General features: G+C 47.2%; 1 protein-coding gene across 5 annotated transcripts in view; it reads left to right on the top strand.

Annotated features, from left to right (window-relative positions):
• Positions 1-15,173, top strand: part of tox2 (TOX high mobility group box family member 2) — a 300,983-nt gene that overhangs the window by 264,549 nt on the left and 21,261 nt on the right. For all 5 annotated transcript variants that reach the window (XM_041203728.1, XM_041203725.1, XM_041203724.1 and 2 more), the window contains one exon: positions 10,902-11,129. In XM_041203728.1, coding sequence (XP_041059662.1) covers positions 10,902-11,129 — 228 coding nt within the window. The remainder of the gene's footprint in view (positions 1-10,901; positions 11,130-15,173) is intronic.

Below are 15,173 nucleotides of genomic sequence, written 5' to 3'. Positions count from 1 at the left end.
ATCCTACCAGTGTTGATCTCAGTGCATTGACATGCCGGCGCTATCACCTAAGAGTGAAGACAGAATGGACTCCTCCATCGTGCCTTGCAATCTGAGGAGTGCTCTGGACATCCCTTCCTGATGTTCCCGAGCTTGCCTTTGCAGCTCCAGGAACTCAGGTATGGTGGAGTCCAGAGTCTCCTCATCTGACTCGGACTCAGCAGATTTCTGGTCTCCAAGAGTCCTCCAAGTGCTAGAAACATGGGAAGTCTCTACCGCTGTATGCTTTGGATCAGACAGTGCGATGTGCTCGCCAGATTGTGATCCCAAGGCTATTCTAAAGCTAGGTCCCACCGAGGTGTGTGTCTCTGCGCTGGTGGAGGGTGTGGGTGAGGCTGTGACGGGATTTCAGGGAGGGTGTCTCCAGATTCCTCTTCAGAGGTTTCTTCAGGGCTTGATTGGAGGCCCTGGGTCATGGACTCTGTCGGTTGTGCCTGTGGAAGCAAGGAGAGATAATTAGTGCCTGGCAGTGGCCTGTGAAACAGGACACATCACTCACAGCATGGTGGTCTGATGGATGTTGCATTGCTGGATCCTCACTTGGTAGAGCAGCGCTGACCTCACTGTCAGCACAGGAACAGTCCAGATTGTCACCAGCCAGCTAAATTACTCTGTTTTCAAAGTTTGTTAGGACATTGATTTCAGGCATTCCTCCACCAGTCTGTGATCTCTCCCTGTTGTTGTGGGCCAGCTTATCCTGCATGGATAGAGATGGGGAGAGTGTCAGCAGGACACCCGCTAAGCCAGATGATGAGCATGTGGGTGGGTGGTGAGTGGTGCCATGGATGGGATGAGGGAGCAGTGGTGTTGTGGTATTTTCACTGGACTGGCCATCCAGAGAGACCCAGGGTAATGTGCTGGGGACCCAGATTCTAATCCCACCTTAGCAGGTGACCATGAAACCATTGCTGATTGTTGTAAAAACTCATCTGGTTCACTAATGTCCTTCAGGGAAGGAAATCTGTCCTTACCTGGCCTGGCCTACGTGTGACTGCAGATCTCCAGATCCACAGTAATGTGGTTGCCTCTGAAATGGCCGAGCAAGACATTCAATTGTATCAAACTGTGAAAAAGTCAATAAAAAGGAATGAAACTGGACAGACCACCCAGCATTGACCGAGGCACCGGAAACCACAGCCCTATCAACCCTGAAAAGTCCCCCTTACAAACATCTGGGAGCTTGTGCCGAAACTGGGAGAGCTGTCTCACAGACTAGACAAGCAACAGCCTGACATAGTCATCCTCACGGAATCATACCTTATAGATAATGTCCCAGATACCACCATCACCATCCCTGGATATGCCCTGCCCTGTGGGCAGGACAGGCCCAGCAGAGGTGGTGGCACAGTGGTATACAGTCAGGAGGGAGCTGCCCTGGGAGCTCTCAACATTGACTCTGAACCCCATGATGCCTCATGGCATCAGGTCAAACATGGGCAAGGAAACCTCCTGCTGGTTACCATGTACCGCCCTCCCTCAGCTGATGAATCAGGGCTCCTCCATGTTGAACATCACTTGGAGGAAGCATTGAGGGTGGCAAGGGCACAGAATGTACTCTGGGTGTCCATCACCAAGAGTGGCTCGGTAGCACCATTACTGACCGAGCTGGCCTAGTCCTAAAGGGCACAGCTGCTAGACTGGGTCTGCAGCAGGTGGTGAGGGAACCAACAAGAGGGAAAAACATACTTGACCTCATCCTCACCAACCTGCCTGCTGCAGATGCATCTGTCCATGACAGTATCGGTAGGAGTGACCACTGCACAGTCATTGTGGAGACGAAGTCCCACCTTCACATTGAGGATACCCTCCATCATGTTGTGTGGCACTACCACCGTGCTAAATGGGATAGATTTCAAACACATCTAGCAACTCAAGACTGAACATCCATGAGGTGCTGTGGGCCATCAGCAGCAGCAGAATTGTACTCGAACACAATCTGTAACCTCATGGCCCAGCATATCCATCACTCTACCATTACCATCAAGCCAGGGGATCAACCCTGGTTCAATGAAGAGTGCAGGAGGACATGTCAGGAGCAGCACCAGGCATACCTAAAAATGAGGTGTCAACCTGGTGAAGCTATGACACAGGACTACTTGCGCGACAAACAGCATAAGCAGCAAGCAGTGGACAGAGCCAAGCAATTCCACAACCAGCGGATCAAATCTAAGCTCTTCAGTCCTGCCACATCCAGTTGTGAATGGTGGCGGACAATTAAACAAATCACTGGAGGAGGAGGCTCCACAAATATCCCCATCCTCAGTGATGCAGGAAACATAGGAACATAGAAACCAGGAGCAGGAGTAGGTCATTCGGCCCTTTGAGCCTGCGCTACCATTCACTATGATCATGGCTGATCCTCTACCCCAACTCCATCTTCATGCTCCCTCCTGTTCTGGCCCAGCTGATGGTAAACACTGAGCTGCTCAAATCCCAAAGGGAAACTTGAAACAACTGTCACAACTGTTTTGCAATTTGTATAAATTTCGAGATGCTTGCCTTGAGTTCAGTAGTAATAAGACCACCGAGTCTTATAGGTTTTTTACAAAATTAAATTAAGCCTTTATTAATAAAAGAAATGATTTTAAGTACACAAAGATCTACAAATTACAACTATGATAATTTCTAAATCCCCTAGTTAATCGAACTCCCAGCCACACTATTGTTAAGGCAACAGTCAGACACATAGATTTTAAAAAACCCAGGCAAAGAAACATGACCCTGAACAATCCAATTCAAAGTGAGTTTTCTTAACTTCAGTTCTTTGTAGACAGCAGCCTGAGGCTTAGATGCTGGAGGCTTTTCACACTTTTGATCTTAGAAAGCCTGCCCTCACACACAGCTTTCTCTCCTTTATACATATTTTTGCCTTTGAATGCAAATTCCCATTGTTTCACTATGTCTTTGGACTTTACCTCGCTAATAATAAAAATCTCTCATCGTACCAATTTTACCAGTAATCTTTGGGAAAATAAACACACTCTTTCTTAACGTCTCCTGGCTAGGTGACACGTTTCACCCCTTCTTTGAATTCAAGCTAGTCTGGTTTACTTAAAATTCAAATGTTCCCATTACCTCTTACATTATAAAACTGCCCCATGTTTACCGACTTAACATTTCAAACCTAGCTTATCTTTGATACATCAAAGCCTTCAGTCCAGCTGCCTTTAATTCAATTAAGTCACACAGACACACACACACACACACACACACACAGACATAGACACAGACCCCACTATTACTCTACTTTACAATAAATTCCAATAACAGTATGAAAATTATTATATCTTCCTGACACTCCCCATACCCCTTGATGCCTTTAGAGTCTGGAAATCTATCTCCTTCTTAAATATATTCAGTGACTCGGCCTCCACAGCCTCTGTAGTAGAGAATTCCACAGGTTCACCACCCTCTGAGTGAAAAAGTTTCTCCTCATCTCAGTCCTAAATGGTCTACCCTGTATCCTGAGGCTGTGACCCCTTGTTCTAGACCCCCCCAGCCAGAGGAAACATCATCCCTGCATCCAGTCTGTCCATCCCTGCCTGAATTTTATAAGTTTCAATGAAATCCCCTCTCATTCTTCTAAACTCCAGTGAATACAGGCCTAGTCAGCCCAATCTCTCCTCATAAGACAATCCTGCCATCCCAGGAATCAGTCTGGTGAACCTTCGCTGCACCCCCTCTATGGCAAGTATATCCTTTCTTAGGTAAAGAGCCCAGCACATCAGTGCAAAAGATAAGGCTGAAGCATTCACAACAATCTTCAGCCAGAAATGTCGAATTGATGATCCATCTTGGCCTCCTCCGGAGGTCCCCAGCATCATAGATGCCAGTTTTCAGCCAATTCAATTCATTCCACGTGATATCAAGAAACACTGAAGGCACTGGATACTGCAAAGGCTATGGGCCCTGACAATAGTCCAGCAATAATACTGAAAACTTGTGCTTCAGAACTTGGCGCGCCCCTAGCCAAGTTGTTCCAGTACAGCTACAACACTGGCATCTACCCAGTAATGTGGAAAGTTGCCCAGGTATGTCCAGTACACAAAAAGCAGGACAAATCCAACCCGGCCAATTACTGCCCCATTCAGTATACTCTCAATCATCAGTAAAGTGATGGAAGGGATCATCAAGCGGCACTCACTTAGCAATAACCAGTTCACTGACGCTCAGTTTGGGTTCCGCCAGGGCCACTCAGCTCCTGACCTCATTACAGCCTTGGTTCAAACATGGACAAAAGAGCTGAACTCCCGAGGTGAGGTGAGAATGACTGTCCTTGACATCAAGGCAGCATTTGACCGAGTGTGGCATCAAGGAGCCCTCGCAAAACTGGGGTCAATGGGAATCAGGGGGAGAAACTCTTTGCTGGTTGGAGTCATACCTAGCACAAAGGAAGATGGTTGTGATTGTTGGAGGTCAGTCATCTCAGCTCCAGGACATCACTGCAGGAGTTCCTCAGGGTAGCGTCCTCGGCCCAACCATCTTCAGCTGCTTCATCAATGACCTTCCTTCCATCATCAGGTCAGAAGTGGGGATGTTCACTGATGATTGTACGATATTCGACACCATTCGCAATTCCTCAGATACTGAAGCAGTCCATGTCTAAATGCAGCAAGACCTGGACAATATCCAGGCTTGGGCTGACAAGTGGCAAGTAGCATTCGCACCACACAAGTGCCAGGCAATGACCATCTCCAACAAGGGAGAATCCAATCAGCGCCCCTTGATATTCAATGACATCACCATCACTGAATCCCCCACCATCACATCCTCAGGGTTACCATTGACCAGGAACTGAACTGGACTATCCATATCAATACTGTGACTGCTCGAGCAGGTCAGAGGCTAGGGATCCTGCAACAAGTAACTCACCTTCTGAATCTCCAAAGCCTATCCACCATCTACAAGGCACAAGTCAGGAGTGTGATGGAATACTCCCCACTTGCCTGGATGAGTGCAGCTCTCACAACACTCATGAAGCTTGACACCATCCAGGACAAATCACCTACTTGATTAGCATCACTTCCACAAACATTCACCACCGACACACAGTAGCAGCAGTGTGTGTATCATCTACAAGATGCACTGCAGGAATTCACCAAGGCTTCTTAGGCAGCACCTTCCAAACCCATGACTGCTATCATCCTGAAGGACAAGAATTGCAGATAGATGGGAACACCACCACCTGAAAATTCCCCTCCAAGCCACAGACCGTCCTGACTTGGAAACATGTCTCCTTTCCTTCACTGGGTCAAAATCCTGGAACCCCCTCCCTAACAGCACTGTGGGTGTACTTACACCACATGGACTGCAGCGGTTCAAGAAGGCAGCTCACCACCACCTTCTCAAGGGCAATTAGGGATGGGCAATAAACACTGGTTAGCCTGCGATGCCCATATCCCGTGAATTAATAAAAAAAACAGGACACCATCCGCAGGGCAGATGAAGGTGAGTGCGAGAGAGTGAATGGTGATGTCCCTTGAACCGGCAGTGAGTGAGGTCCCTGTGGGTGTGCAATGGGTTTGTGAGTGTGTGAGTTGAGAGTGATGAGAAGAGTGACTTATCCTGGTGGAACAGAGGAGATCACTCATCCTGTAGCGGCGCTGGGTGGCTGTCCTCTTTTGCAGGGCGTTGGCGCTGACCACTGCTACCACCGCCTCCCATGTTGTATTTGTCATCTTGCTTGCTTCGCCCAGAGAGGGGGGGTAGAGGACTTCATGGTGGAGCCTCCACTGTGTCCAGTAGGCGCCCAAGGGAGTCATCGGTACACTTGGGGGCAAGGTGTTTCCTCCCTTTGGCAGCCATGACTCTGCAGCAGCTTCTGATGTTTCAGAGAGAGCCAGCGCTCTGCAGGGTGGGGGGGGGGGGGGGGGGGGGGGGGGGGGTGGGCCCTTTAAACCTGGCGCCCGGATTACTGAAGGCCTGAGGTGATGGCGGGGCGGGAGAATCAGAAGCCGCTCTGCCAGCGACTCGGCAAGTTTCCCAGGAATGCATTATTAAAGAGTCATTATTAAAATGGGATGTTACAGCACAAGAACCTGCCATTGTGGCCAACAAGTTAAACCCCCTTTTTCCCGACCACTACCACATTTAGTACAAATGTGGGGTAGGTTCCGCCCAATGTTTTCATTTTCCACCGCAGTCATCCTGTGCTCCGAATGAGATTGCCAGCGTGGTATTGAACCTACCACAACAACAACTTGTATTTATATAGTACCTTTAACATCATAAAATCTCCCAAGGTCCTTCGCAGGAGCATTATTGCACAAAACTCGAGACCAAGCCACATAAGGAGATATTAAGATGGGACTTTGTCAAGGAGGTAGATTTTAAGGAGCACCTTAAATGAGGAGAGAGAGGGAGAGAGGTGGAGAGGTTTAGGGAGAACCTTCCAGAGATTAGGGCCTATACAGCTGAAGGCACAACCACCAACTAAACCATGCACTGGGGACATTCCCATCCAGAACAACGTTGAGACTGCTGACAGATGTACATTTTAGGTGTGATCATTTTCAAATGTTACTCAGTCCTGCTTCCAAACCTTAATGTCCATCTCTCTCTTTCTCTCTCGGGTCCTGACCTGTTTTATCTTTTAAGTATTTGTTACCTAATTTATATATATTGTTTTCCTTGTTGTCTTCAGTATTTCGCAGCAAAACATTTTATGAATTCCACAGGGGGAACATTTTTGATCTCTGCACCACTTATTTCTTTAGGTTTTTAGTCAGTTGAGTGACTGAAATGATAATCGCAAAACAATTTTTAAGCGAAATACACAGAGCCAGCTGTTAACCCACCTCAGCAACCTTACTTAAAGAACTTAAAGAATTATTTAGGAAATGGTCACAAGCAAATTGTTTTATTCTTACTGGCTTGTTTATTTCCCACATTCATTGGCAGTGGTGGATATTCCACATTTTACATAGAATTTACAGGATAGCAACAGGTCACTCAGCCCAACTGGTCAATACCAGAGCCTATGCTCCACACGAGTCTCCTTCAACCCCCTTTTCATCTCACCCTATCAATGTAGCCTTGCCTTCCTTTATCCCTTGTTTATCCAGCCTCCCCTTAACTGCATCTTTACTTGCATCTTAACCATTCGCTGTGATAGCGAGTTCCATATTCTCACTACTCTCTGGGTAAAAAAGTTTCCCCTGAATTCCTGTTTGGATTTATTGGATTTATCTTATATTGATGGCTCTAATTCTCACCCGCAAGTGGAAACATCTTCTATCTGTGACATCTTTTGATGATTTGCTTCTATCAGTGCTTGCTTGTCCCTACAACCACACCACCCCCCTCCACTTCTCTCCCCCAACCCAACCCAATCACCCCCCCCACCCACACACACCTTAATCCAGCTTATATTTCACCCCTTCCTTGGATTCACCTAGTTCTGTTGAAGAGTCATGAGGAGTCGAAACGTCAACTCTTTTCTTCTCCGCCGATGCTGCCAGACCTGCTGAGTTTTTCCAGCTAATTCTGTTTTTGTTTTGGATTTTGGATTTCCAGCATCCGCAGTTTTTTGTTTTTATATTTTTACATCTTCTCTGTGTCTAACTTATCAAAACCCTTCCATAATCTCAAAAACCTCGATCAGGTCACCCCACAGTCATCTCTGGCCTGAAAAAAAGGAACCCCAGCCTGTTCAGCCTTTCCTGATAGCTATAACCTCTCATTTCTGGTACCATTGGAATAAATCCATTTTGTACCTTTTCTAGTGCCTCCATATCCTTTATATAATGTGGAAACCAGACCTCTTGACAGTACTCCAAGTGTGGTCTAACACCTCCCTCTTACTTTACAGGATTGTCACTATTGACACAAAGAGGTAAGTGGTTAGTGATGGTGTGAATGTGAGATCGGAAGCTCATCTCAGGGTCAAATGTGACACCAAGGTTGTGAACACTCTGGTTTAGTCTCAGACTGTTGCCAAGATGAAGGATGTGTTCAGTAGCTAAGGAATAGAATTTAGAGCTGAATTGAAAGCAATGGCTTCAGTCTTCCCAAGATTTAATTGGAGGAAATTTCTGCTCATCCAGGGCTGGATGTCAGATAAGTAGCCGGATAATTTAGCAACAGTGGAGGAGTCGAGAGAGGTGATGGTGAGGTAGAGATAGGTGTCGTCAGGTACATGTGAAGCCTAACATTTTGTTTTTGGATGATATCGTTAAGAGGCAGAATGTAGATAGAAATAAGAGATGTCAAGGATAGATCCTTGGGGAACACTAGAGATAACAGTGCGGGAACAGGAAGAAGAACCAATGTGGGTGATTGTCTAGCCATGACCATATGACCATAAGACATTGGAGCAGAAATTAGGCCATTTGGCCCGTCGAGTCTGCTCCACCATTCAATCATGGCTGATAAGTTTCTCAACCCCATTCTCCCGCCTTCTCCCCGTAACCTTTGATCCCCTTACCAATCAAGACCTATCTATCTCGGTCTTAAATACACTCAATGACCTGGCCTCCACAATCTACTGTGGCAATGAATTCCATAGATTCACCACTCTCTGGCTAAAGAAGTTTCTCCTCATCTCTGTCCGAAAAAGTCTTCCCTTTACTCTGAGATTGTGCCCTCAGGTCCTAGTCTCTCCTACTAATGGAAACATCTTCCCCATGTCCACTCTATCCAGGCCTTTCAATATTCTGTAAGTTTCAATCAGATCCCCCCTCATCCTTCTAAACTCCGTCGAGCATAGACCCAGAGTCCTCAAACGTTCCTCATGTGTTAAGCCTTTCATTCCTGGGATCATTCTCGTGAACCTCCTCTGGACCCTCTCCAGGGCCAGCACATCCTTCCTGAGATATGGGGCCCAAAATTGCTCACAATGTTCTAAATGTGGTCTGACCAGAGCCTTATAAAGCCTCAGTGCAGCTGAACGACAGTGGAGAGGAGTTGGAGGAAGGTGGTGTGGTCAACCATGTCAAAGGCTGCAGACAGGTCAAGAAGGACGAGGAGGGAAAGTTGACATTTGTCACAGTCACATAGGATGTCATTAGGGACTTTGATAAAAGCTGTTTCAGTTCTATGGCTGGGGCAGGAACCTGACTGGAGACATTCTGACATGGAGTTCCATGGACTTTGAAGAAAAAAGGGAGGTTGGAAATGGGACACTAGTTTGCAAGGATGGTGGGGTAAAGGGTTGATTATTGGGGAGAAGGGTGATGACTCCAGATTTAATGGAGAGAGGGACAAAAGCTGAAGAGAGAGAACCATTAATATTGGCAAACATGAGGGGAAGCGGGGTGATTAGCAGTTTAGTGGGAATAGGATCAAGGTTACAGGAAGCGGGTCTCATGGACAAAGTGAACTCAGAGGGGGGGCATGAGAGAAGATAGGAAAGAAACTAGAGAAAGATGTGAGTTCATGACCTGGGCAAGATGGGAACCTTGGAGGAAATTTGGACGAGCGGAAGGGAAGGACAAGGCAGAGGCAGCTGATTGGACGGCCAGATCTTGGTGACAAAGAAGTCCTTACATTTGTCATTGGAGGTGAGGTTAGAGGGGACAGGGGAGAGGGGTTGAAGAAGACAATTTACAATAGAGGAAAGAAGCTAGCTGTTATCTTTGCATTCCAGGATGATCCTGAATAATGAGTAGTGGAGGACGAGAAAATAGTGTTTTATGGGCCCAGACAGATCTGGAGGTGGATGGTCAAACCTGTTGCCCTTCATATCTCTTCAAACCTGTGTCCCTTGGACTTAAGGGAGCGAAGGTGAGGTCAATACCAGGAGGAATGGCCAGGGTGAGAGGGAGGAACAGTTTCACTGGGGACTAGGACATCAAAGGTGGAGGTGAGGAGGCAGTTGCAGAAATGTTGGGGCAAATGACGTCTGGATAGTGGGGTTTTTGAAATTGAAGTTTGTAAGTGAATTGGGGAATAGGTCTTTCCAGGGATGGACACAGAAGGGGGTGGGGTTGGGGGGTAGACCGAGAAATGTGGGTAGTGAGCAATACAAGGAAGTGATCAGAGACGGCCTTACCTGTGATTGATATGATGGGAGATGGCATGGTCAAGGGGGGAAGCTGTGAATACCAGCTGGGCAGTTTACATGGAAGGAGAGATTCAAGGAAGATTAGAGGGCAGTAAGCTCGGAGGAGAGAGAACATGATGAATGGGGAAAGGGCAGGATAAATTAAATAGCTGTTTGAAAGATGGGCTGAATATCAACCTCGTTACCAATGAGTTAGTGATTCATTCACTCACTGGGCTCAATAACTAGGGAGATGAAATGTTAGAGACCCAGAGGAAATTCAGCCTCAAGGTGACATGTTAGAAGTCTGAGGGGAGCTACATGTCGTATGTTCACTGCCCATACACATGTCCAGGTGGTTTGGAAGGGTCCATCTTTCTGAACAAATACCCAGCTGGTGTTGCCAACCCTCCAGAACTGGCCTGGAGTCTCCAGAAATCTCCAGATACAGCAACGAGCAAAACTCCAGGAGAAAAATGTTTTATTTTCATTTTCTTAAACACTTCTGTTTACTAATTATTAGAAATATTGGAGGTCAGGAAATCATCCAATCGGGTAATGATGAGCTGATTTACTCCAATGGGTATTGGAAGGCAGGAGTTAGGATGGACCTGCCAGGTGACCAGTGGGGTGGTAGGGGGTGGGGAGGGGGGTGGGGGTTGGGGGGGGAGGGGGGCAGTTGGAGGCGGAAGATCATGTGATGAGAACTCTCGGTAGATATTCAACCAGAACGGCGACCCTGAGTGAAGCCACTCAGTAGACAACAAGGACAGGTCAACATTATGAGGCTGATCGTGTTGGTTAACAACCACACAGAATGTTTGTGCAGTGTTGCAGCTAACGATATCAGGTCAACGTTCACCAACTCCTTGCCTTACAGATCGGCGGGGAGAAGAGACCGTCAGTGGACATGGGCAAGAAGACGAAGACACAGAAGAAAAAGAAGAAGAAGGATCCGAATGAGCCACAGAAGCCGGTCTCCGCCTACGCCCTGTTCTTCAGGGATACACAAGCTGCGATCAAAGGTCAAAACCCCAATGCCACCTTCGGAGATGTTTCCAAAATCGTTGCTTCAATGTGGGACGGTCTGGGAGAGGAGCAGAAACAGGTAAAGAGAGAAACAAGAAACGTTTCAACTTACCTTTTTGGTTACATTTTACTGTAAAAAGCAAGGATGGTCTTTGATTTACCGGATTTATTTTATTTAATTTTTTATTCATTCATGGGGCGTGGGTGTGACTGGCTGGGTCAGCATTTATTGCCCCTGTTCAGAGGGCATTTAAGAGCAAACCACATTGCTGTTGGTCTGGAGTCACATGTAGGCCAGACCGGATAAGGATGGCAGATTTCTTTCCTGAAAGGACATTAGTGAACCAGATGGGTTTTTAACAACAATATTTTCACAGTCATCATTAAACTCTTAATTCCAGATTTGTATTAGTTCCAGTTCCACCAAATGCCATGATGGATTCAAACCCAGGTCCCCAGAGCATTACCCTGGGTCACTGAGTCGCTGCATTATTAGTCCAGTGGCAGTACCGCTTCACCTTTCCTGAGGCAGTGGGTGTGTGTAAAACAGGAAACAATAAATGGAAAGCAACGAAAAGCAACATGGAGAGTAAAAGCTCAATTCAACTGCACACACTCTCACATGAACTCACACTCACATGTGGATGCTGGTGGAGTCTGAGTGGTTCAGTTGGTAGTGCCTTGGAAGGTCCCTGGTTTCAAGTCCCACTGCAGGACTTGTTGGCTATGGAAGGCGACTCATGTTGCTCTAAGCAGATTGTTAATCAGTCTGAGAAATGCTTCTAATGCTCCCTACCATTCTCTCAAGTGTGAGAATACACAAACTAAATGTGCTTACTCTCTCTCATATGCTTAAACCATCTCCCCTTGTAAAGGAAAAATACCAAGAGTCTCAGTGTTTGAAGTTTTTAGATACTGGAAGTGCATCCAGAGATTAACTGATTTTCTTATTAATCTGTAAAATTGATGCATCATCTCTGGAGATGGAACTGGAATGAACCACTGCATCTATCCATCAGAGGTTGAGGAATGTAGAGAACTGGCTGAATAGTATGGCCTGAGCTGGTTAGGGGTCAGTAGGGCAGAGTTCAGGGAATTCCATGATCAAATCTTTTGTGGTGGTTTTTTCTGAGTGTAACTGTTTAACAATTTAGGGAGGATTTTATTCCAAAGCAATGAGCATGAGGAGCAACAGGTGAGCGAGAGGGATAGAGGAGACATCGTGGGCTGAATGTTCCTCTTGCCGGGCAGGTGTGCAGCCAGTCTGAATGAGAGTAAAACAGTGCGTGACACCATCGGGCAAGAGTCCTGATGTCATCGTGCACTCTCGCGATATTCCGCTTGGAGCGAGAGGCAGCAGCATGCCCACCAACAATTAAGCGGCCTATTAAGGCCCTTAATCGATTAATTGACTCGAATATTTTGCTGCCCGTTCAATGGTTCAGTTGGCGGGCGGGTGGGTGAAAAGGCCAAGCGGCCTTTGCATTTTTGGTGGAACCGCAGCCACCGGTGGGATGAGGTTTCGACCAGTGATTTAAAAAAAAATGTAAAACTCTTAACACTCATATTTAACATGTCCCTGCTCATGTGACAGAGCCACATGTGTTCATGATTTTTAATATCTTTATTCTTATTGCAATAAACCTTCAGCCCCCTGAAGCAGCTCTGTCCCTCTGTCCAACGAGGACAAAATCCTGCCCTTGTTTTTACCTCCATAAATCTGTTGGAGGATCCATTCCACAGCAGAGAGGCCAAGGAGAATAAATGGCGATCTCACTCCCTGAGGTTACAGGGTGTGGGAGGGGAAACCATTCGCTCTGGTTAAAAAGAAAGAAAGAACTCGGATTTAAATATAGAATCTTATCACATTCCCAAAGCCCTTCACAATGAGCGACCTTTGAAGCATGAGCGCTAACAAAGGCAAACATGGCAGCTAAATTGCACATTCAGTGATTCCCACACACAGCAAACACAGGACTGATCGCTTATTGTAGGAACTTACTTGGTGGTTTTGGTTGAGCAGCAAATGTTGCTCAAAAAACAACATCTTGCCTTCGTATAGCACCTTCCACATAATCAAACATCCCAGGGTGCTTCACAGGAGTGTTATAAAGCAACGCTTGACACCAAGCCAGATAAGGTGATATGAGAACAGAAGGCCAAAATCTGATCCAGAGGTAGGTTTGAAGGAACATCTTAGAAGAGGTAGAGAGTCAGAGAGGGTGAGGGAGGGAATTCCAGAGCTTAGGACCCCCCCCCCCCCAGGCAGCTGAAGGCGTGGCCACCAATGGTGGAGTGATTAAAATCAGGGATTCTCAAGAGGCCAGAATTAGATAAGCGCACGTACCTCAGAGGGTTGATGGGCTCGAGGAGGTTATAGAGATAGGGAGGTGCAAAACCAGGCAAGGATTTGAAAAGAAGGATGAGATTTTTAATATCAAGGTGTTGCTTAGCATGGTGATCAGACACTGTCATGAGTTCAGTTACATCTTCAGGTAAGATCTGAGCTTAATGTCTCATCTGAAAGGTGGCACCTTCAACATGACAACATTCCCTCAGTACTGCACTGGAGTATTGGTGTGGGCTGTATGTTCAAGCCCTGGAGCCGGGCTTAAGCCCCCAACTCTCTGAATCAAAGGTTAGAATGTTGTCAACTGATCCAATGGGACTGGGAGTGGGAGCAAAGTGACAGCATTACCCCAAAACTGATTCACTTACTCTAGGGAGGTCCAATAGTAAACCTGGTGTGAAAAATAGAAAATCTTATAACCCTCAGCACTGACCTTTCTGCCCTTAACTATGGGGAACACATCGGACCCCAGAAACAGCCAAAGAGGAATTCACTTCAAGATTTCGGGATAGATTTCTGATTTGGAGTAGGGTTTCCCTATGGACTGTCAGGGACAGTGTGTCTCACAAACACAAACTTGAAGAGAAACTTCATTGTGATGTTTTCCCATGCGACCAATTCAAGGCCTGAGGTAGGCTTGCCGTCCAATTAAGGGCAGTGGGCGGGCTCTCGAAGCTGAAGGGCCAATCAAAGTTCTTCCAGAGCTTGAGTAGAGCAGTGAGCTTCAGTGAAGGGGAAATGGGGGAAAGGGGAGGTTGAAATGGAGGCACCTTCTCTCCAACGTTTTGAATTTGAAATTTCAAAAGTGGCCTTTTGCAGCTAGGCCTCCACAGCAAAGGGTCTGCCCCTCCCACAGGGTACCTGTGGCTGCTGCACCCGGACAGGCAGCCAGGGAGGGAGGCCCCCCCAGACCCACCTTGAACACTGGTCCTCCAGGCTGCTGCCAGGGAGCTACCCCCAGCCAGATAAACTGGCCCCTTCCAACTGTGGGAACCACACGGTCAACTGGAAAAACCCAGCTGACCTCCTTAACTGGCTTTACGTGTGGTTAATCACCGTTAGCTACCCGCCGTGTACAGGGGGTAACCCTGCCACACCTCCCCCTACACCTACCACCTGCCCACGCTCCCCCCCCTGCCCACACCCCATTACCCCCCTCCCCCACCGACCCACCCTTTCTGGCTGCAGGAAAATGGCCCGGGGGCTGGATGGGTGCAGGTAACCAGCGCGTCGGTCAGTTTTTTAAGGTTTTTAAGGCGCATCTGCCTCTGATCCTGGCCCAGCAGCAGCTAAAAATCAAGCCCAATGGCTTCAGTCGACATTTTTGCATCTTTTTCATCAAAACCGATCAGTTATTTTGAACCATTTCGGGATGAAAACAAATACTTGAAATATTGTGCAGCTCCTGCTTTTTGCCGCTTGGGGATATCTCTGAGATCGGCCTGAGGTTAGCACAAGGTGTAACTCCATTAAAACAGGATCAAAGCCAAGTCAGGACTGAGTTGATCCAATCAAACTCCCTCCTCTCTAGACCCCTGTTCCCATCCCCCCATCCCCTCTGTGGCCTCACCCTTAACCCCGGTTCCAGTTCCCCACTCCACTGTAAAGTGGGTTGACTCACTCCTGTCACTATAACCCACCTGTAGCCCAAATCCACTCCTATTCCTTTCTCGCTGCTGAGAAAGTTGTGTCCATCTCGCAGTGTGGCAGTGTTAGACTGCGTGTCTGTGTGAGCCAGTGTCAACACTCCCAATAATGAGCAGACTATTGTCA

The sequence above is a fragment of the Carcharodon carcharias genome, chromosome 14 (genome assembly GCF_017639515.1).
Source record: "Carcharodon carcharias isolate sCarCar2 chromosome 14, sCarCar2.pri, whole genome shotgun sequence".
Classification (NCBI taxonomy): domain Eukaryota; kingdom Metazoa; phylum Chordata; class Chondrichthyes; order Lamniformes; family Lamnidae; genus Carcharodon; species Carcharodon carcharias.
Note: the sequence above shows the minus strand (reverse complement) of the source record. Positions and strands in the feature narration are given on the sequence as shown.